General features: G+C 38.7%; 1 protein-coding gene across 5 annotated transcripts in view; it reads left to right on the plus strand.

Annotated features, from left to right (window-relative positions):
- Positions 1-23,540, plus strand: part of MSRA (methionine sulfoxide reductase A) — a 462,819-nt gene that overhangs the window by 221,631 nt on the left and 217,648 nt on the right. For all 5 annotated transcript variants that reach the window (XM_040469218.1, XM_040469276.1, XM_040469424.1 and 2 more), the window contains one exon: positions 8,403-8,522. In XM_040469218.1, the coding sequence (XP_040325152.1) occupies positions 8,403-8,522 (120 nt within the window). The remainder of the gene's footprint in view (positions 1-8,402; positions 8,523-23,540) is intronic.

Genomic DNA, 23,540 nt, shown 5'->3' on the forward strand with positions numbered 1-23,540 from the left:
GATCTGAATAACACTCTAAACCAAATGTACCTGACAGACATAGAACATTACATCCAACAGCTTCAAAATACACATTCTTTGCAAGTGTACATGGAACATTCTCCAGGATAGGTAAAATGTTGGACCACAAAACAACCTTAACAATTTTGAGAAAATTGAAATCATATCTGATATATTTTCTAAAAATAATAGTATGAAAATATAAATAAATAACAGGAGGAAAATTGAAAAATTAAAAAAAATATATATGGAATTTAAACTACAGACTCCTGAGTTAAAGAAGGAATCAAAAGGGAAATCAAAAGTATTTTGAGACAAATTAAAATGAAAACACACATACCCAAACTTATAGGATGCAGCAAAAACAGTTCTAAGAGAGAAGTTTATAGAGATAAATATCTCAAATAAACAACCTTACTTTACACCTGAAGCATTTAGAAAAAGAACAGACTAAGCTCAAAGTTAGCAGAAGGAAGGAAATAATAGGAATCAGAGCAGAAATGAATGGAATGGAAACTAGAAAGATAATAGGAGAAAAAGAAATGAGGCTAAAAGTTGTGTTTTTTTAAAGATAAATAAAATTGCCAAACGTTTAGCTAGGGTGATGAAGAAAAAAGAGAGGGATCAAATAAAGCTATAAATGAAAGAGGGGACATTACAATTGATACCACAGAAATACAAAGGATCATAAGAAACTACTATGAAAAATTGTATGGCAACAAATCAGATAACCTAGAAGAAATGCATAAATTCCTAAAAACATACAGCATCCCAGGACTGAATCATGAAAAAGTAGACAATCTGAATAAATCAATATAACTAAGGAGATTGTGGCAGTAATAAAAAATTTTCCAACAAGAAAAGCCCAAGATCAGATGGCTTCACTGGTGAATTCTACCAAACATTAAAGAAGAGTAATGCTGATCCTTCTCAAATTCTCCCAAAAAATTAAAGAAGGAACACTAGAAAACTCATTAATAAGGATAGCATTACCCTGATACCAAAGCCAGGTAAAGATGCTATAAGAAAACTAGAGGCCAGCATCTCTGAAGAATATAAATGCAAAAATTTTCAACAAAATATTAGCAAGCAAAACTCAATAGCACATAAAAGGATCATACACTGTGATCAAGTGGGACTTATTCCTGGTATGCAAGGATGGTTCAACATATGTAAAGCAATAAATGTGATATATCACATAAATGGCGTGAAGGATAAAAATCATATAACTCAAAGATGCAGAAAAACGGTTTGCCAAAATTCAACACCCTTTCATGACAAGAGCTCTCAACATATTTGAGAAGTTATAGAGGGAACATACCTCAACATAATAAAGACCATACATGACAGACCTATAGTTAACATTGTACTCAGTGGTGAAAAAGCTGAAAGTTTTTCTGCTCAGATCAGAAATAAGACAAGAGTGCTCACTCAAAAGTCCTATTTAACATAGTACTGGAAGTTTTAGCCAGAATAATTAGGCAAGGAAAAGAAATAAAAGGCATCCAATCAGAAAGGAAGAAGTAAAATTTTCTCTGTCTACAGACCACATTATTTTATATGGAAAAAACTCTAAAATCTTCACCAAAACAACCTGTTAGAACTAATCAGTGAATTCAGTAAAGTTTCAGTATATAAAATCAACATACAAAAATCAGTTGCATTTCTATACACTAACAATGAAATATCTGAAAGAGAAATAAAGAAAATCCCACTCACAATGACATCAAAACCAATAAAATGCTTAGGAATAAATTTACGTGAGGTAGTGGAATAATCTGTGCATTAAAAACTATAAGATATTGATGAAAGAAATTGAAGAAGACAGAAATGGAAGATATTCCATGTTCATAAATTGGAAGAATTAATATTGTTAAGATATTTATACTCCATAAAGCAATCCATATATTTACAAACCTAATATCAAAATTCCAATGGCATTTTTCACAGAAATAGAAAAACAATTTTAAAATTTGAATGGAACCACAAAGGACCCCAAATAGCAATTCTGAGAAAGAAGAACAAAGCTCTAGGCATCACATTTTATGATTTCAAGTTATACTACAAAGCTATAGTAATCAAAACCGTAGGGGACTGCCATAAAAACAGACACATAGACCAATGGAATAGAATAGAAGGCCCAGAAATAAGCTCACACTTATGTGGTTAACTAATAATTGAAAATCAAGCCAAGAATACCCTATGGGGAAAAGATAGCCTTTTAAATAAATGATGTTGAGAAAATTGGATATTCACATGTTGAAGAATGAATCTGGACCCCTATCTTACACCATTCACACACACACAAAAATAACTTGAAATGAATTGAAGATTTCAGCCTAAGACCTGAAATAATAAAACTTTTAGAAGAAAACTTACAGGAGAAACTCCTGGACATTGGTATTGGCAATAATATTTCAGATACCAAAAACACAAACAACAAAAGCAAAATCAAGTAAGTGGGATTACATCATAATATAAAGTTTCTGCACAGCCATAGAAACAATCAGCACAATAAAGAGGCAATGGAATGGAGAAAATGTTCACAAACCATGTATCAGATAAGAGGTTAATATCCAAAATATATGAAGAACTCATACAACTCAATGTAAAAAAAAATAATAATTTGGTTGAAAATGGCAGAGGACCTGAATAGACATTTTTCCAAAGAAGGCATGCAAATGGCCAACAGGTACATGAAAAGACACTCAGCATCACTAATGACCAGAGAAATGCAAATCAAAACTGCATTAAGTATCACCTCACACCTGTGGGAATGGTGGTTACCAAAAAGACATAAGGTCACAGGTGCTGGCTAGGGCGAGGAATAAAGGGGACGCCAGTGTGCTGTTGATAGGAATGTAAATTGGCACAGCCATTATGGAAAACAATATGGAAGTTCCTCTAAAATTAAAAATGGAACTAGCATGTGATCAAGTGTACTACTTCTGGGTATATCTGAAGAAAATGAAATGACTATCTTGAAGAGAGATCTACACCCCCATGTTCATTCCAACATTATTCATAGCTACCAAGACATTGGAAACAACCTAAGTGTTCTTTGACAGATTAGATAAAGAAAATGTGGTATGTATACAGTGAAATAATATTCAGCCATAAAAAGAAGGAAATCCTGCCATTTGTAACAACATGGACAGACGTTGGGGGCATTATGCTAAGTGAAATAAGTCAGACCAAGAAAGTCAAATACTGTATAATCTCACTAACATTGGAATCTTAAAAAAAAAAAGCCAACCAAATTCGTGGGAATGGAGAGTAGAATGGTAGTTTCTGGGGGTTGGGAGGGGTGGGGGAAATGGACAGATATTGGTCAAAGGGTACAAACTTCTGATTATAAGATGAATGGGTTCTGGAGATCTAATATTTATTATAATTACTATAGTTAATAATACTGTATACCTGGAGGTTGCTAATAGATCTTACATATTCTTACTACAAAAAATAAATTGTAATTATGTGAGGTGATGGTTGTGTTAACTAACTTTATTGTTGTAGTTATTCATAATATGTATGTATGTATGCCAAATCATGTTGCATACCTTAAACTTACACAATGTCATAGGCCAATTATATCTCAATAAAACTGGGGAAAAATTTAAAGTTACATAAAAAGGAACATAGTACCACCAGTAGTTTTGTCAAAAGGATGAAATCTGAGCCTGATCATGGTTCTTGATCCAGCTGCAAATTTTCAGGAAATACTGAGGATAGAGGAACAGGTTGAATTGCACTATGAGAATGCAGTTGGCAAGATCTACATTGTGGGAAGCTCTGCAGGTCAGTGACCCTTGTTTTCTTCAATGGATAAATTAGAAGGAAAGAAAGGAGAGGGCACATGTTGATTAGAAGAACTTAAGGATGTATCAAATTTTTTAAATATGAGCACCACCAAACTATAGAATTGGGATGGACACCTTGAGTGATAAAAATATTAAAGAAACACAAGGAAGTGAATATTGTAAAAGTCAGATAGCAGTTACTTTTAGAGGGAGGAAGGGAGTTGTGATTGGGTTGTGACATGAGGAAGGATATCTGAGGGCGATGGCAAACTTCTATTACTTGACCTGGGTGGTGGTTACAAGGATGCTTGCCGAATAATAATGCATTGAGATACGTATCTGTTCTGTGTGGCTTTTCTCTACCTATGTTTTCCTCTATAATAAAAAGTTAAAGTATAAAATATCTTAAAGAATATAGCACGTATTGTCTTTTTTGTTATTTATGTTTTTTGCTAGATTATGTTTACTAAAGTTAGTCTAGTAATGTATTACTAGATTGTGTTTACTGAATTCTGAGAAATTCTGCCATACACTTGTTTTCTTTAAGTGCACACACACACACACACACACACACACACACACACACTCAAAACCAAATAATTGAATGCTTAGTATACTGGAAGCCACCAGAAAATATCTGATTGCTTCAAGGAGGAGTTTTATTCTTATAATAACCCTTATTCTAAGCTAAGTACCTCTCCAGAAATTTTGACATTGATTACACACCAGGCCCCTGAGGCATTCTTTCAGCCACACATGACCACCCCCTGCAGGCCTTTGCCCAGCTGGAGTTGGGTCATCCTCCCTCTAGCAGGGGGTCTCTTCTTGATCCCTATTAAACATCAAAAGGAGGTTAAATAACTTGCCACAAAGATTTTGTTTGGTTTGGCCAAGATCCATTTTAAGTGTTATAAATCTATAAAGCATGAGGATATAGGGAAGATATAGGGTCTGGGCCATCAGTATGAGACTATAGACAATGGTCAGGTTAGGCTGATTGCTAAAATGGCCCATCATTTACATTGTACAGAAAATGCCGAAAGCTTGAAGTACCCTTTTGTACCATTAATATTAGTCATTGTGCATGAAAGAAGTATTTTATTCAGTGAACTTAGCAGATTTCTGAACTTCAGGGTCTAGAGTGCCTTCAGCGTATCACACTACTCAACTCCTGGGTGTGTTTGAGCTCAGTAATGCTTCCCAGCTTACTTTTTATTTATCCTCCAGAGGTTCACTGTCGTCATTCCTGTGATGGTTAATTTTATGTGTCAATTTGACATGGCTAAGGGATGCCCAGGTAACTGTTTCTGGATGTGTCTGTGAGGATGTTTCTGGAAGAGATCAGCATTTGAATTGGTAGATTGAGGAAAGAAGGTCACCCTCACCAGTGGGGTCATCATCCAATCTGTCAAGGGCCCAGATAGAATAAAATGCTAGAGGAAGAGTGAACTTACTCGATCTTTGATCTTTGAGCTGGGACATCCATCTTCCCCCGCCCTCATACTTCATTGTTCCTGATTATCTGGCCTTCAGACTTTGGACTGGGACTTACATCATTGAGCCTCTTGGTTCTCAGACCTTTGGGTTTCAACTGGGATTATGGTACCAACTTTCCTGGGTCTCTGGCTTGCAGACTACGCATCATGGACTCCTCAGCCTCCACAATTGCAGGAGCTAATCCTCATAATAAATGTCTCTCACTCTCCCTTTCTGTATATCCTATTGGTTCTGTTTCTCTGGAAAATCTTGACTAATATGATTCCTTCATCCCAGAAATGCAATGAATAAAATTAATAGTGCATTCTTGTTCCAGAGATTTGAGGATAGTCAATTTTTCAGTAAATATTTAACTATATTCTCTAGCAGCAAACAACTTGCAAACAGGGAAGATGGTCTAGCAGTTGTAACTCAAACAATGCATATGGTTATGTTTTTCTTTGAATTTTTTCTTTTTTAAAAATGTGTATACATTTTTCATTTTTAAAATAATATGAATATTACAGAAAAACTTGAAAAATGAAAAAATTTCCTATATTCTCCTATAAAACAATCATGGTTATAACTTTGTATATTTCTTTCTAGTCTATTTTGGTATGGATTTTTTTTCATAGTTGTAATAAGAACGTGCATATATGTATGTTTTTTTCCTTTTAAATTTAGCCTTAATTATAATGTAATCATATACATATTTCCATGTTGTATTGTTATCACAACAGTAATTTTTTACTGCATTAATTTTTATCACTTGGCTCTATCATATTGTTTAACTGTTAATCTATTCTTAGTGTATTTCCCCTCACATTGGAGCAAATATATTTTTGTATAATGTATAGCATTATGCACAATGTGTTGTGGTTATTACTGCTCTGAATTTTTAAAGTAGATTATTAACAAATGTCAAAAATTTCAGTAGACTTCCACCTAATTTTTCTTTCAGCTCTGTCATCAAGTCTAACAAATCCAGTGATTGTAAGAGTAGGAGGCATATATTAATTTGCCAACTGTTAGTCTACCCAAGATCTTAATTATATATGACTTAATAAAGCCATATAAAACTTGAGCGAGGCAGTAATCTTGTTTACATCTAGATATTGGTCACAGAATAGTAGTTGTGGATGGTTTAGAAACTTCTGGTAGAAAATTAGGGTTCTTTATTTGAAGCCCAGGGAGATGTAAAGCAACATTTTGGAAGTGTGTAAATATGTGCATTCTTGGGAGATTGGTCTTCATTTTTACCATATGTTCAAAGGAATCCAATAACTAGTGATATGAGCACAGTGTTTGCTAGTTGAATAGAATACTATTTTTTGTTTCTTTGTATATTTGTCATCTCTTTTTTCTGCCTTTCCCCTTCTCTCTCTTTCTTCATTCATTGTATTTAGTAATAGAACTCAGAAAAATATTCCCTTTCGTGAGCACTGATTTATCACAGGAAAGTTTATAGCGACTTAAATATTTTTGAAGAAACTGAACACATGTGTAAAATTGTTAATTGAAAACTGCATCAGTCTGTGTTGATTTTGCTAAGTTTTCCTACTGAAGTCAGTAAGTTAGTGTTACCTTTATTTTTTTGTTTGTTTGTTTTGAGAGAGAGAGAGAAAGAGAGTGCGTGTGCATATGCACACATGTGCATGGGGGGAGGGTTGGGGAGGGACAGAGTGTGAGAGAGAGAAAGAGAGAGAATCCCAAGCAGGCTCCACACTGTCAGCACAGAGCCTCACACTGGGCTGGAACACACAAACCATGAGATCATGATCTGAGCCAAAATTAAGAGTTGGACGCTTAAGTGACTGAGCCACCCAGTTGCCTCAGTGTTACCTGTCTTTGCTAGAATTAAAAAAAAAAAAAAACATAACCATAACATAACTCAGTCAGTAAAGCATCAGACTCTTGATTTCAGCTCAGGTCATGATCTCATGGTTTCGTGAGTTTGAGCCCCGAGTTGAGCTCTGTGCTGACAGCTCAGAGCCTGGAGCCTGCTTGGGATTCTGTGTCTCCTTCTCTCTTGTGCTCACTCTCTCTCTCTCTCTCTCTCTCTCTCTCTCTCTCTCTTTCTCTCTCTTTCAAAATAAAGTAAGAAACTTAAAAAAATAAAAATAAAAAAGCATAACTAGGATGCTGATCATTAAATAAATTTATGCTATTAATATAGGTTATTATGTTTTCGGAAGTCCAAAATGAATTGAGTGTTGAAATCATTCATCAAATGCAGTTATCTTTTTACTCAGTTATTTGGAAAGGTATGCTTTACTAACTTCATTAAAATTTGAGGCTTCCTAAGTTTTTGCACAACTAAAGCAAATAGGCATTCTATGCAAATAACCTTAAATAAAATTATTTTTAGGCGTTAAAAATTCTTCTTAATTAATTTTTTTATTCTTGACTTCTAACATGTTTCATTTTTAATTTGAGTATAGTTGACACACATGATACAATAGTTTTAGGTGTACAGCATAGCAGTTCAGCAAGTTTAGACGTTATGCTGTGTTCACCACAAGCACAGCTGCCATCTGTTCTGAAACATTGCTGTTACAATATCGTTGACTATATTCCTTATGCTGCACCCTTTATTCCTATGACTTATTCATGACATAACTGGGAGCCTGTATCTCCTACTCCCCTTCACCCATTTTGCCCAACCCCCTTCCCCCTTCCCCTCTGGCAACCATCAGTTTTCTGTATTTATAGATCTGATTCTATTTTTTGTTGTTTGTTCATTTGTTGTTGTTGTTATTAGTTTTTTGATTCCACTTATGAGTGAAATCACATGGTATTAGTCTTTCTGACTTATTTCACTTAAAATAATACCCTCTAGGTACATTCATTTTGTCTCAAATGGTAAGATCTCATCCTTTTTTTGTGGTTGCATAATATTCCTGTGTGTGTGTGTGTGTGTGTACCACATCTTCCTTATTCATTGTCAATAGACAGATACTTAGGTTGCTTCCATGAAGCTTTCCTTTTTTAAAAGATAACATCTTAGTTATTTTTTATTACCAAATGACATGAACAACTTCTCTTTTCTAGGATAACAGAGTTTCTAATATGCAATTACTAGTTGTTTTTGACAAAGGACTAATCAGTATCTTATGTTTTTCTTAGGAATGGGCTGTTTCTGGGGAGCTGAGAGGAAATTCTGGACTATAAAAGGAGTATATTCAACTCAAGTTGGTTATGCTGGAGGCTACACTTCCAATCCTACTTATAAAGAAGTTTGTTCAGGTACGAAGAATTTTTTCCAACTTCTATTATAAGGAGCAAGAAAGGACTTGTCTCTTCTGGCAGGTGACAGGATCTTTAAAATGCAAATATGATTTTTTGTGTTTCCTCAGTCTTTTCTTTCTCATTTCTATAAATATGTTTTTTGGCCTCTCACTTTATATTTAAGAAGATAATAGATTTCTTATGGAATGTATCGTTTGGCTATTGTTGCATAATAATCACCATAAAAATTCTAAAGCAATCATTTATCAGCTTATGATTATGTGGGTCAGCAATTTTAGCTGGGCTCATCTTGGTGGTTCTTCTGCTGGTCTTGTCTGAATTCACTCATGTGACTCCAGTCAACTGGTGGGCTGCCTGGGGACTAATTGGTCTAGGATGGCTTCACTGATAGGTCTGCTTTTGGTGCTGGCTGTTGTTTTTTGTTGGCTGGGGTAATGGGAATGATGGACCATGTCTTCAGCACATTCGCTCCGGGCAAATTCACGTGGCGGGTACAGAGATTCCCAGGAACAGCAAGAGAGGATAAGCCCCATTCTGTTAGCACCTTTTAAGTGTCTGTTTATATCACATTTACTGTTTCCATTGGCCAAAGCAAGTCACATGTTCTAGCCTAGAGAAAATGTGGGAGGGATCCCCTAAAGGCAGGACTGCAATAGTCTATTACATGGGACAGACATATCACACACCATAATTGTTTGTCTGTGGGTAAGACATTAAAATTTAGGCTATAATGAAGGGATAGCAAACTGGCTTATAAGCTGCCTACTGCCAGTTTGTGTAAATAAAGTCTTACAGAAATATAGCCACACCCATTTATTTATATATTATGTGTCAGTATTTTCATGGCACAATGGCAGAGTTGAGTGGATATGACAGAGATGGTATGGCAAAAAGCCTAAAATATTTATGATCTAGCCCTTGTCAGAAAACTATTTGGCTACCAGGATAGGCAGATGCCCCATGGCAAATTCTAGCTCAAGTACCAGGTAACCATTCTGGATTTGGTTTTTGTTCTGGCCTTCAAGGATTTCCTTTACTTCTCTGCCAGCTCAGTTAGCATTTATTTATTTATTTTGAGGGTGGGGGGCAGGGTGGGGGAGCAGAGAGAGAGGGAGAGAATCTCATGCAGGCTTTGCACTGTCAGCACAGAGCTGGATGCAGGGCTTGAACTCATGAATTGTGAGGTCATGACCTGAGCTGAAATCAAGAGTCAGACATTTAGCCAATGGAGCCACCCAGGAGCCCTATCAGGTAACATTTAAAGCATAGTTTTTTCTTTTAAACACTTTTTCTCATTTTTCAAAAAAAAATGGTATATGTTTAAGGAGTATGACATAATGTTTTGCTATACATAGTGAAATGATTACTAATAGCCAAGCTAATTAACATTAGCTTAACTAATGTTCATCTCATTATCATCTCCTCATCCTCCTCATTATCATCTCCATCATCCTAACATTATTATTCCGCATGCTTTTCTTTTTGTAGCAAGAGTGTCTGTGATCTACTCTCTTACCAAATTTCAAGTGAACGATACAGTATTATTAACTACCATCACCATGCTGTACATTAGATCTCTAGAACTAATTCATCCTACATAAGAGAAAGTTTGTACCCTTCAACCAACATTTCCCTGTTTCCTTCTACTCTTGTCCTGGTAACCACCTTTTTATTCTCTGCTTCTATGAATTTTTTTTTTTTATTTAGATTCTACATATAAGTGAGAACATGCAGTATACATTTTTTTTTCTGTGTCTGGATTAATTTCACCTAGCATACTTTCTTTCAGTTTCATCCATGTTGTTGCAAATGGCAGAATTTCCTTCTTGTGTAAGGCTGAATAATATTCCGTTGTCTATATGCCATGGTATCTTTATCCATTCTTCTGCTGATGGACACTTAGATTGTTTCCAAACTGTGGCTATCATGAATAATGCTGAGGTGAACGTGGGGAATAGCTCTCTTTGAGTTCCTGATTTCATTTCACTAGGATATACAGCCAAAAGAGAGATGGCTAGATAATTTGATAGTTTTATCTTTAATTTTTTGAGGAACATCTACACTGTAAAACACATTTTTTTGAAAAGAATATTTCATTCAATATTTTAAGAGTTCTTGATAGGGAACATTTATTATCTAGATGTGTAGTATAGATAATATTGATAAAAATTGGATTTTAAAAATTCATAAATAGTTTTATCTTTTAAAAATAAAGGGTTGAATTGGTGTAATTTGGGGAGGGCCCTCTCAACTCTCCAAGGGTACCGTGGATGCAGGTCAGGGAGGAGTTGGAGTACGGGAGTTTGTTCAACAATGAGCATGTTGGTTTGTTTGCTACAATATTAATTCTGATTTGGAAATGAAATTTGAGCTGTGCAATATTGAAAATATCATGAAAACATGCATTTTCTTGCTTTACTTGCCTTTACAGAAGAATTGAAATATATTCATTGGTGTTGAGAATGTGGAAGATTGAACCAATACTTTCATGGTTCATCCAGTTTTTTTCCTTGCATCTGTTTCAAAATTAAACAAATGCTTATGCAGAGCTATAAATAGATTCAGACGAACCCTGGAGACTGCCCAGGTGTATCCTCTTAAGTCTCAGGAATGGAAATGAAGAGATTCCTTCCCATGATTGCAGACATGACTTAATAACCTAAGAGAAAAGGTTGCTAAGAAAACCTCCAAATATCTACTGCTTATGCTATTATTCTCCACCAGCAAAATGTTAATAATCAATTAGAATACTGTGGTTGCTTGTTTGCTCAGACTTGGTCCCATTCAACTCTTTATGTTAATAAGAAAAGCATTCTAATTGCCCTTTGTTGAACTCCTACTCTGTGCCGCTGTAATAAGCACTTTTTGTATTTTTCCTTTCATCTAATCTTCCAAAGAATTCCATGAAATGTCTCAGTTTCTGTCTGTTACAGAGGGAGTGTTGAGGCTCAGAGAGGAAAAGTAACTTTCCCAAGGCCATGTATAGCAGGAATTCCAAGCTCATCAGCTCTCAGCTCTAAGTTTGTGCCACTGACCAAGGTGTCAGTCACCCACTTGTCATATCCCAGTGATTCTCCATTCATTCATTCATACTTTCCTCCACCAAGTCACACAGTCTCGTCATGTCAACCCTTCTGCTATACTTTTGAAAAATTGGTGTGCTTTTTAATGATTACAGTAAAGAAAATACCAAGCAAAAATTTTTTTTTTGTCTTTCTGATGTTTAGAATGACAAAGAACAAAACTCTTTTAAGATACAGTTCATGCAAACAGCTGGTATCTTAGAGTCTTATACAGAAGCCACGGAGGTTGGTAAAGAACTCTATTTGATATGAACACTACCTGCTAAGTTAGTGGTGGCATTGGGAAACATGGTTGTCATGGAAACTTGTTCCTGATTGGGAAAAGATGGTTATGGGGTCTTATCCAGACACAGAAAGAGATGATTTCTTTCCTTGGGCTTTTTTTTTTCCGTCCTGATCATGAAAGGAAAAACAAAAAGAGAGAAACTGTGATAGAAAGGACCCTCTGGCACAGAAGTAGTAGAGCCTTCAGATCCCTGGAAATAGCAGGGAAGGAGAACAAACAAGGTCCTCAGCTAGAGTAATTATGGCAACCAGCTAATTAAAGATTTTTCACCGAGGAGAGGATGGGGGAGACAAAGCAGGTTATACCGGCAGGGCTTCCCTGCTGAAGCCTTGGGTCCTCAAAGCCTTATTGAAGGAGTCAGCCCTGGAGGGGTCTGACTTGCAAGGAAGAAAAACCAAGTATCCACTAAGATGCATAATAATTGCTGAGGTTTCATATGAGAGAAACACTAGTCTGTGCTCCAATATTTGGATTTATTTCAAAATGGCTTACTCTTGTGTTTGTAATTAAGTTTGTAAAATTTTGGTCACAACAAAAAGTATTTTGTAAACATATTCATTCATTCATTCATTCATTCATTCATTCAAGATATGAAGCCTAAGGACCTGGACTGTCTGCCAAATTCCTTCTCTCATATAGCAAGTACACTTGAGCCTAAGATACCATTTGGTTTCTTGGGGCAGGTGCTAGAATTAGAGGGGTAGCACTTGGAGTGGGGGTGAGAGGCAATTTTCAAAATCCAAAAGAGGTAGAGCTAGCCATTGTAGCTCTATCACTTCCCCTCCTCCCAGCCCAACACATGACTAATGGCAGAGCTTCCACATCACTGTCTTGGCACACAGATTGGTGATCACAAGCCATGGAACCAGAAACATTGGCTGAAGTTTGTCATGACCACATGCTGGTGGGTAGGCACTGCCTCAGGGGATGAGTGAACAAGCTAGGGTGTGTGTGAGTGTAAAAGCCGGTGTGTATCCAGGTAGGATGCATATTAATGTTGGAATGGTATTTCTTTGAAGCTATTGATGCCCCTGTGATTCTGAAACCCGAGCTTTAGGCACATAGAAAAGCTGTATGACTTCTAGTAACAACCAGGAAAAGAGGTGATCCCATGGTGACACATGAATAGAGTTGACTCTGACCTGTCAGTAGAACATTCATTGATGGCTCACTAATAGGTATGTTACATGCCGGGTGATCTGTGTGATACTTGAGCCTGACATCTATACAAGATACAAGGGACAGCAATTCCTCAAGGCAATAAAGTTGCCCTTTGGGAATAAAGTATAAAATAAGCCTGCAATGCCTCAGAGTGGAGGCAGGAAGTCACTTAGAAGAGAGCTTGACTTCCTGGTCTGTAGGACCTCTAAGTAACCCAATGGAATGCTCTGCCCTATGTAAAAAGGATAAAAAAGAGGGCCTCTGCAGGGAGGCTGTTCAGCCAGGCCAGCCTGGGAAAGGGGAAGTCCGGTGGGCACCCTCCAGGTTGTTCTGTAAGGTTTGGCTGCTGGACAGACTCCCAGAGCCTGATACCTGAGGCTTTTAAGTTTTATCAGTAACTCCTCTTATTCTGATCCACACTCTGTAGAAACTTCTCATCTTTTGTCCTCCTGTGGAGATTATTTACAGAAAGAAAATGCAATGAGACCAGGTTGGTCAGCCAGACAGTCCTAATTCTCATTTCAAATTCAATTAAATGCCATTCTAAGATGTATATCTCAGTTTATGGTGAGTTTAGCCTACACAGGTCATTCTCTCCATATCACATTAACCTTGGGTTAAATTAAATGATAAAAATGGAATTTTGGCCTTCAAAAAGCTGAGAGAAGGCAAACCACAGTGATTTTCCAAAGGCTGTGACTGCCTCCTTACATTTCCTTGGAGATTCCTGCCCCTCCCATGTGTCCATCATTTCAATTAAACCTGTTTTAAAAGTGACCTTTCTCCTGGAGCAGGTACTTAAACTTCCCTTCCTTGGATTCATCAATTAGCACTGAACCCAGAGCCACAGGCTAAGAAACTTGCATCTCCTATAGCTGTTCCAGGACTGCATTCTGAGCCCTTGGAGAGCTGCCCACCACCAGCTCCTGCACTGGGAACCCCAGTCATAGCTTGGATATGAGGTGGCATTGTTCATGGCTGCTGCTCAGCCACTATTTCTTGTGGTGTTTCAGATCTGTTTCTAATAGTGTGCTGAGAAGTAATCTAAGTCCTAGTGGCCACCATTCTAATCCTCAAATGACTTCCAAGGAGTTATTCATTCATTTGGTGTTCCTTAAAAGCTCAGTATGTGCCTAGTACTAGAGAACCCATAGAAACCTAGAATGGCATAACCACGAGGAGCCTAGATTTCATGTAGCCTTTCTTGAATGAATTAAATAGTACCTGTCTTCCAGAATTCTTTCTCTGAAGTCAAATGGAGGCTTGATCTTTCACATTTGTTTTAAAGTGTTGTGCTGACCCTGGATTTCTCTTTACACACACATGCATGTGTGTGTGTGCGTGCACACACACACACACACACACACACACACACACACACACACACACACCAACTCCCCCAAACATTTGTTATGCAAACCGACTGATTAACTGGCATGCTGTTGCTTTACTACATTGATTTTAGAAGTAATTGAGCTATTCAGATTCCTGAATACCCTGATAGAGAATTATTCTTACATTTCATAATAATGACTACACAGATGAAAATATGAAAAGACATTCTGCAATGGGTAAGCATTCTGGGTTAATTTCAGTGCATTAGCCTAATACACAAATAACCCCATTTCTGGCTAGAAAACCCAGGATGTTCATTCACTGGGTAATATCTTTTCGTATTTTGCTTACAGATGTTCAGAACAATTCCATGTTTATTAGTCTATTCAAAAGCTTTTAGAAATCTGCACAGCCAAGTAGCACCAAAACCAGAAGCATGAAAGGGGCTGCATAACTTTTTCTCAGAAGTGACATTTACACAATCACCACTCAGAAGCTGAGGCCCAGATACTTTCTTTCAGTGGAACACTCCAGTGGATTTTCGGGCATCATGTCCAAATGCAGTCCTGAGCTGGAGCCTAGTCTGGGAGGAACAGAGTGTGGGAGTCCTCATTTTACCTTCCAGTGGTGTCGGTGTTCAGGCAATTTTGCTTCCTGGACTGTTTCCTCTCTTGTAAAATGGAGGCAGTGCTATTTTAGGAAGCCAGTATTGTTGTGGTGAGGTTCTTATTTGAAATTAAAATTATTTCAAATTGCAAATGTTCTAGAAAACTGAGGATAACATATGCTTTCTACCACTCTAGCTCTTGGGCATTACACATCAAAGTGAAGGGGCGCCAGAGTGGCTCAGTTGATTAAACATCTGACTTCGGCTCAGGTCATGATCTCATGGTTCGTGGGTTTGAGCCACGTGTCGGGCTCTGTGTTGACAGCTCAGAGCCTGGAGCCTGCTTCAGATTCTGTGTCTCCCTCTTTCTCTGCCCCTCCCCCCCCCAAAATAAGTGAATTAAAAAAAATCAAAGTGAAGGATCATGAAGCATCGCTTGATAGTGGACTGGGGTCCGCCCACAGAATGTGCACACGACATAACAATGGAAGCCGTTTGCTCCTTTTCCTCTTCTGTGTTCGTTGTAGGTCATAGCCACCCCCTCTCCAAATGCAGATCCTTATTTCCTTGAGCTGGAGAGCTCTAACAAAGCATTGAATAATTTCCTCATTAATATAAAGCAACTCAGTATACTTTTTTAGTTTGACTTAATTTCTGAAGTGTTTGGGTGGATGTACATGTCTATGTATCTTGCATGAGATTAATGATCCCATTTTTCTTTGAAGTAGTGATGAGTTCTGTTATTAGCAGATTTTACCAAGCAATGTAAAACTCTTTCTAAATTCCTTGCAGACTACATTAAATCTCTTTTTAGTGTGTAGTAAGTCTTATTGTACTCATTTCAATGTCAGTCAAGGTAAATTACTAAGTTATTGGCATATCCCTAAAAATTCAAGAATTCCGGTGTTCAGTTCTTGCTATAAGCGATTTGATCACTTTTTGTTCCTCAGATGTCAGACATAAAATTGACCTTGAACTTGTAACAGGCAGGATGAAGATGCTTGTCTGTCTCAAACCACCTGGCAGAAACCAAGCCCCGAGGTCAGGGGTCCTGTGACTCAGAGTTATAATTCCTGGGACCAAATATAGCCCCTCCATCCAACCCATCCACAGAGCTGTTCAAGACAGATTAGTTCGGTGAATGGACCCACTGCCTGAACGGACAAAGTATAGGTCATGAGAAAACTACTGTTTTTATTTATTTTCTAAGCCTCGATCACTAGAAAAGACAAGCGTGGCTTCTTGACAAGAAGGGCTACCCCTCTGAAATGCTGACATCAGTTCTGAGGCATAGGTCATGGGGGGCATTTCAGGCCTGTAAGAGACCATCTTCTAGTCCTGTGGCTTTCAAAGTGGGTGACTGTAGAACACTTGGGCTCCAGGAAGGTGCTTCAGGGGTTCCACCAATAATGAAGAATTTTCTAACTAAATAACAACGACTTAAGCTGATCAGAGAACTCATTCACCCTTTTAGTTATATTATATGTTGCAGTCTTGACTAATGTTTTATTGCTTTAAAAAGTTTTTGAGAATTTTTGAAAACCACTGAGACTACTTTGTCAGATAAGGAAACTGAGGCCGAGAAAAAATGATTGGGGAGATAGATTTGAGAAGGGTTGAAAATTTGTCTTGCCAGGTCACTGTGTTGCTGGAATCCTAAAAGGAAGTTGAAATCTGTGTCCATTATGTTTTTTTCGAGTGAGAATGGGGATCAAGGATTCAGAATGGAGGCAGCTTTTCAGTTTGAAATGTTGAGATTTCAAGATATCAGTATTTTGTCAACTAGATCCTGGTTATCTTTTTAGTTAGGCTGGAATTCTTTTTTTTTTTTTTTTTTTCTAAAAACTGAGTACTGGGATTTTCTAGTAGACCATTCTAATGTCTGCTAGATGTGCTAAGTGCTGACTGCTACAGCCAGGAGCAGAGCTGAGGGTGTGACAGTGGAGCCTGCAGGAGCCTCTTTTGTTAACCACTGCGTTGGTACCTTGTTTCCCCTAGACTTACAAATGAGAAAAGAAATCATTCAACAAGAGGACATTGTGGACTCACTCTCTTTCCAAGCTTCTACAAATTTGGTTTCCAGCCTGGGCTGTGGACCTGCAGGGTCTGCAGCGTTAGGACACGGAATCTGCAAATTGATTTGTCCACTGAGCATGGCCTCATGATCTGAATAATCACCTTGCTCATGTCTACTTCCACTTTTCAATCTGTAAGGGAGCTGACACTGTGATAAATAAAAATCTACATTCATCCAGCATTACTGACCTCAGAACAGCTCTTTGTCATCAGAGATGCTCTTCATCCCTGGATTCTAAAATAAGAGCGACTATCCTGGGAGCTCTCATGCAGAATCTTGACCAAATCACTTGGTCTCTCATGCTGATATGGGATCACCATGCTAAAGGTTGTCCTAAGTTCCTAATGTGAAATGAAATACACACAGGTACACTTTGCTAGAGACATTTTGAGCTTGACAGAATACTTCAATCCAGCATTAGACATCACAGAAGATAGGTATTTTCTATAGATCAAAGGATTGCTAGCTGCAAACACCAACAGATGAGGCAACACAAGACCTCTGTCCTCACATGGTCAAAGAAGTGTTGGTGCCTTTCCTTCAAGTTGGATTTATTGGCCAAAGATCCCGGTTGTGTCAGTGTCTATTCTTTGTCATTTAAGGGAAGGGGTAGTGAATATATTTTGATGGTTTATGGATCCTCTGAAGACTAGAGCATGTTCCATATATTCTTCCTATGACCTTGATATTTTCATGTTCTCTAGCTTATTTTGCTGTTCAATCCATCTTTCCCCTTGAGCAGCTTAAACCACTGCTGGGAACAGGTGTGGTGGTCAAAGGTCAACAGACCGACAGACTTTAAGTAGTTAAATGTGTCAGTATTTCAGCATATCTGATAGTAAAATTCTCATAGGCTCTTCACATGGAAAATAAATTAAATGAAAAGGAACAATAATAAAAACATTCTTTACATTCACCCAGCAGTAGAAATAGGTTCTTCTTTCATTGTTTCAGGATTATATTCTCAAAGATTTAGGAGGGAGATTAAGAGGAATTTGCCATAGCAGGCAGTTCTTAAAACATAATTGCAAAAGCAATTGATGAATGTGCCTACACTGATATTTTCAAATCACATAAAATGGAGCCATAATGTAATATGAGAAAATAACCTTATAGGGGGTTGAGCTTCTCTAGGAATTTTATGTGATACTCTGGGTCTTAATCACTTCATAATGACGGACAATTTTTAGAGCCTTCGAATGAGCTTTCTTTCTTTTTTTTTTCCTAAGTTACATTAAAAATAAATATCTGGGTCAATTACTGCCCCATCTGCCAGTTACAATTTAAACAAGAGGGACCCATATGCAAACACGGTCACCCATCCTGTGAGCTACTGGTCTAGTAGGAACAGAGCAGCTTCAGAAGAGGTCACTGCTGTTTTGCCACGCGGACACCTCTGATTCGCCCAGGCCTCATCGGCATGTGACTCAGCTACAAACCACTGAGTCCCTTCAGCTGTGAGCTAGGCTTTGCTTAATAAATCCTGGCCTCTGATGGTAGTATTGCAGCCTATCAGGGAGCACTGAGGGACCAAAGTGATCTCAGCGCCTTTACTCTTTGCAAATGGGAACTAGTGTGGTTTCTGTGTGGCGGAAGCTTTATCAGGAGGACTGCTTACCACAGTGGGGCAGAACCCTGTTATGTGTTGCTGTCCCTTTCCTCTTCTTTTCGGTGATTTCCTCTTCCCCTCCTCCTCCCCTTCCCTTTCTTCCTCCTTCTTTCCTCCAGTTAAGGATACCTTGCCTTTATACTCCAGTACTATTATTATTACAATAGTCCTAAAAACAATCACAACAAGTAGTGACTTACACAGTGCCCATCTCAGGTTTAGAACTGTTTGTAACTTAATATTGTCCACAGGTGTTCTAGTAGCTCCTATTAATCACTAAATTTATAAAATCTACAAAACATTTTCCTGGGATGATCTTTGTCATGGGCCTATGAAACAGTTGCCTTGTCACTCCCACTTACAACAATGCCAAGCACTCAGAAACAGTGAGTTGCTCAGTGTGACACCTGATAATTAGAGGTACCCACAGGCTCTTCTGATAGCATTTCTTTTGAAAAGGAAACAGAGGTTGTATTTCAGACTGTCTCCTTCTAAGCTTTTTCTTTATCCATTTCCAATAAATGCTTTGTCACATGTCCTTCTTGAGCATTTTACAATACTTTGAAAGAAATTAAGCTTGTGAAGTTGTTGTAGGAATAAACTAGAATTTTGAAAATGGTTTGTAAAAAGTGTCTGGGACTTTAGGTGAACCTGATCTATAGAAACATAGATTTTTTTATTGAAATACAATTAACGAAGTTCTATTAGTTTCAGGTGTACAACATAGGGATCCGACAATTCTATACATTACTCAGTGTTCACCATGGTAAGTGTAGTCACTATGCAATGTAATTATAATATTATTGGCTATATTCCCTATGCTGTACTTTTCATCTCCATGACTTAATCTGTTTTATAATGGGAAGTCTATACATCTTAATTCCATCCCCCTACCCATTTCTCCTCTGGTAACCACCAGTTTGTTCTCTGTATTTAAGAGTCTTTTTTTTTTTTTTTTAATTTTCTTTTTAAGTTGGATAGATCTTAAAGGTCATCTGTTCCAGTGAGTTTTGAAGCTTCTAATAAGCATTAGAGTATTTTCTCCAGATAAAAAATTTGCACAGGTGTCTAATATTAAAACCATGTCCAAGATACTCTGAATGAAAGAGGGGGCTTCCCCCTACAGAATCCTCATTCTTTAGACCAAGGAGGTGCATCTCTGGAACGAAGTCTAGAAGCAGTTGAGGATCAGGGACAACTTCACTCTGGGCTGGAACACATGGAGGAGGAGGAGACCTCCCTCACCTCGTTAAATCCTCAGGCCTGCTTTAAGCCTGCACACTGGAAGTTATGAAAATCCCCAGGATTTTGAGGGAGTCCATCCAGAGAAAAGTGCTGGAAGGCATGAGAAGGGGGCCTTTCCATTCTCCAGAGTCTCAGAGCTATATCTGGGCACCTAGCTGTATCTAGGTTCCGAAAGCATAGATGTTTTTACATGAGTTTCAGGTCTCAAAGCAGAAGGGCCCAGAGCATCCAGTTTCCTCCAATCCACTTGTGTTCCTTTCATCTTCAGTTTCAGTTCTGGCTCCTTGAACATGTTTATTTGAAAGCACTCCCTCCCCTCCTTAGTTTTGGAGATGAGGAACTGTTAGCTACCGTAACACCCATGCCCCTGTCAGCAGACCTGCTTTGCTCCTGAAGGGTGGGTTGACAAAAAGTCATAGGTGCCTGAACTTGCGTATCTTTGTACACAAGAAAAAAAAAATCTGTCACCTTGTTTAAGGCTTGTTAGGTTGTGTTTGATAGTTTGAAAATGCTCCAGGGAAAACCATCTGTCTACTTTTGAGAGTCAGGTTGTAAAATGGCTAAGCCACATACTGGGGATGGGGGGGCGGTGGCATCAGGAAGAAGCCATCTTTTTTTGGATCTTCAACAACATTTTTAAATTAATACATTTTTTTTAGGGCAGTTTTAACCTCACAACAAAATTAAGAGTAAGGTACAGAGATTTCCCATATATCCCCTGTCCCCCCTCCCCAATATGCTTCCCCCCTCACCACCACATAGACTCCCCTACTATCAACATTCCCCTTTAGAGTGGTACATTTGTTACAACTGATGGGCCTACTTTGACACACAATTATCACCCAAAGCTCACAGTTTACATTAGCGTTCACTCTTGGTGTGCATTCTACAGGTTTGGGCAAATGTATAATGACAGGTATCCACCATTATAGTATCATACAGAGTAGTTGCACTGCCCTAAAACTCCTGTGCTCTGCCTATTCAACTCTTCCTCCCACCCCCACCCCGGCAACCACTGATCTTTTTACTGTCTCTATAGTTTTGCCTTTTCCAGAATGTCCCATAATTAGAATAACACAGTAGATAGCCTTTTCAGATTGGCTTCTTTCACTTAATGATACACGTTTAAGTTTTTTCCCGTCTTTCCATGACAGAAATGACAGCTCATTTCTTTTTGGTGCTGAATAATATTCTGTTCTCTGGATGCACCACATTTATAAAGCCGTTCATCTCTTGAAGGGCATTGTGGTTGCTTCCAGGTCTTGGCAATGATGCATAAAGCTGCTATAAACGTAGGAAGCTGGTTTTTTAACCACACGGCACAGGGATTAACTCTGGGGTGAGGGCATCCTGGAAGGCTGGACTGAAGGGACACTCTGCCAGAGAGGATTGCTATTAGATAACTTTAGGCACTTGGGGGCTTTATCCACCAGAAACACACCTTTTGTTAAATTCTCTACTTGAATTTGTGTGTGTGTGTGTGTGTGTGTGTGTGTGTGTGTGTGTGTGTACCACATACGTAGCAAGAATTTGGACATTGTGCCTGTGTCTGGGGGGCTGGTGGTTACAAGATCTCAGAGGAAGTAGCTTTCCTCTCTCCTCAGAGTACCCAAATTCAGATAGTCCAGTTTTCATGCTGCACTTTTGATGGGCCCAGTGTCTTTCTCTGTTCACCTGTACATTGAGGATGTTGTTCCATGAAGTTCCACCTCTATGGGGGTGGTTCCTATTAGAGTCTTCATCTGGGGGAGGTCCCTAGGCCTCACCTCCTGCCCTCCTTCCCCCACCCCAGGTAGCTACCAAAGTAGGTTCAGAAGAAACTCCCAAGTGCTTTTGAGCTTGTGCCCCTTCTGGGATTCTTATTTCACCTTGTTTTTAGCTCCTACATGCTTCTTTCTTTCATAGCAGCTTTGTGAAGAGTTTTTAGTATTTTATTGTTAAATGTAACATTTTTTTTCATATATGTTTTAAATATGGATTTTACCCAAAGTTTTAGTTTTACCAAATAGGGAGGTTGCATGAGATGTTCATCTGCTGTATTCTTGGCCAGGGCATTCTGAGGACTGGTTAGTGGTCAGAGACAAATGGGGGTTGTTGGAAGTGGGAACACCATTGCTTGTTGGTGTGGCTAGGCACCTGTCTGAACAGATGGAAGGAGTGACCTGGAGGGGTCCTTGGGCAGCCTGGAGGTAAAGAGGAAGATGATAGGCCTTTTCCAGCTATAAGCAGAAACAGTGTCCTTAAATATGGAATACCTTACATTGGTGGAGTTGAGCTTAGGGGTGTTGGGCATCTGGCCCACTTAGAGTGCATCAGGCAACTGAGGTCCTCCATCAGCCCATGTATTCTATTCAGTATGTGTCCAAGAGCCTTTTTCATTTATTTTAAATTGTTGTACCCCTATGACCTTCCATTTGAGTATAGTCAAAGGAACCTATAAAAATGGTCGGAACAAGGTTCATAATCATTCAGATGGTAAAGTACATACTTCATGGTGAAACCAGGTCCTTAGGGACTCATGCCATTCTCAAGTCTGTAGTAATGTTTCTCTCTCTTCCCTCCTGTCACGGGATACATAAGTCATGTTCCTTTTTCTTTCCCTTCCTATATGTATCAAGTCTCCACTAGCTGAACAGCATTCTTCTGGGCATCTGAGAAAGTTAATAAAGAGTATATTGAATATTCTTCTCTAGGAATATATACCGTGGTAGGGGATATAGGACTCAAGGTAAGTGATCTGGGTATATGCTGAGGAGAGAAGCCAGGTGTGGTGTTTTCCATTTTCCCGGATCTTATCTTCCACATCCCTGACTTTGTCTTTGCAGATTGTGATAGCTGCTCTCCTGGGCTTTTCCCTTTAGATTTGTAGCTTTGGTCTGCTCATCAGTGTTCTGGGCATTGGTTCCTTTAGGTTCTGCCTGCCCCACCCCAGAGGCCCTCATGACAGGTGGTTGCTAGTGGTCCTGCTGTGATGTTTGCCCTCAGAAAACCTCGACACAGAAACTCCAGAAAAGGGGCCTGGCCCTGTTGCCCTGAGATTCGATAACCTACAGACATTCCATAAAAGAAAATACAACCTAGTTATTTAGGTCAGTTTCCAAATGTGGATTGGAAGCAAACACCGCCGAGACGAAACAGACACAACAACTATAAGATCTGTCAGAACGAATGGTGAGTAGATAGGAGAAATCAGCGGCTGTGTGTAGGTGAGCCGCTGATGAATGAGGCTCACCCTATAATTTAGACCAGTTGCAGCAGAATGAAAGCGCGACTTCTAGATGAGGAGTCACATATGACAAGCAAGCGAAAGCGATTTAACACCACCATGCCTGGCTAGTTGTATGGGGCACAGAGTTCAGTTTAGTGATGCAAGTGCAGCAAAAAAGCCACAGGTAGCCCAGGGTATCAGTGGAACAGAGAAGGAGCAAAGTTTCCACAAGTGTGTGTGTGTGTGTGTGTGTGTGAAGGAGAGAGAGAAACAGAATGTGTGTCTGTGTGTGTGTGTGAGAGAGAGAGAGTGTGAATGTGTGTGTGTGTGAAAGAGAGAGAGAATGAATGTGTGTGTATGTGTGTGAGAGAGGAGAGAATGTGTGTGTGTGTGTGTGTGTGTGT

Source organism: Herpailurus yagouaroundi, unplaced genomic scaffold (genome assembly GCF_014898765.1).
Source record: "Herpailurus yagouaroundi ecotype Mexico unplaced genomic scaffold, PumYag 28, whole genome shotgun sequence".
Lineage (NCBI taxonomy): Eukaryota > Metazoa > Chordata > Mammalia > Carnivora > Felidae > Herpailurus > Herpailurus yagouaroundi.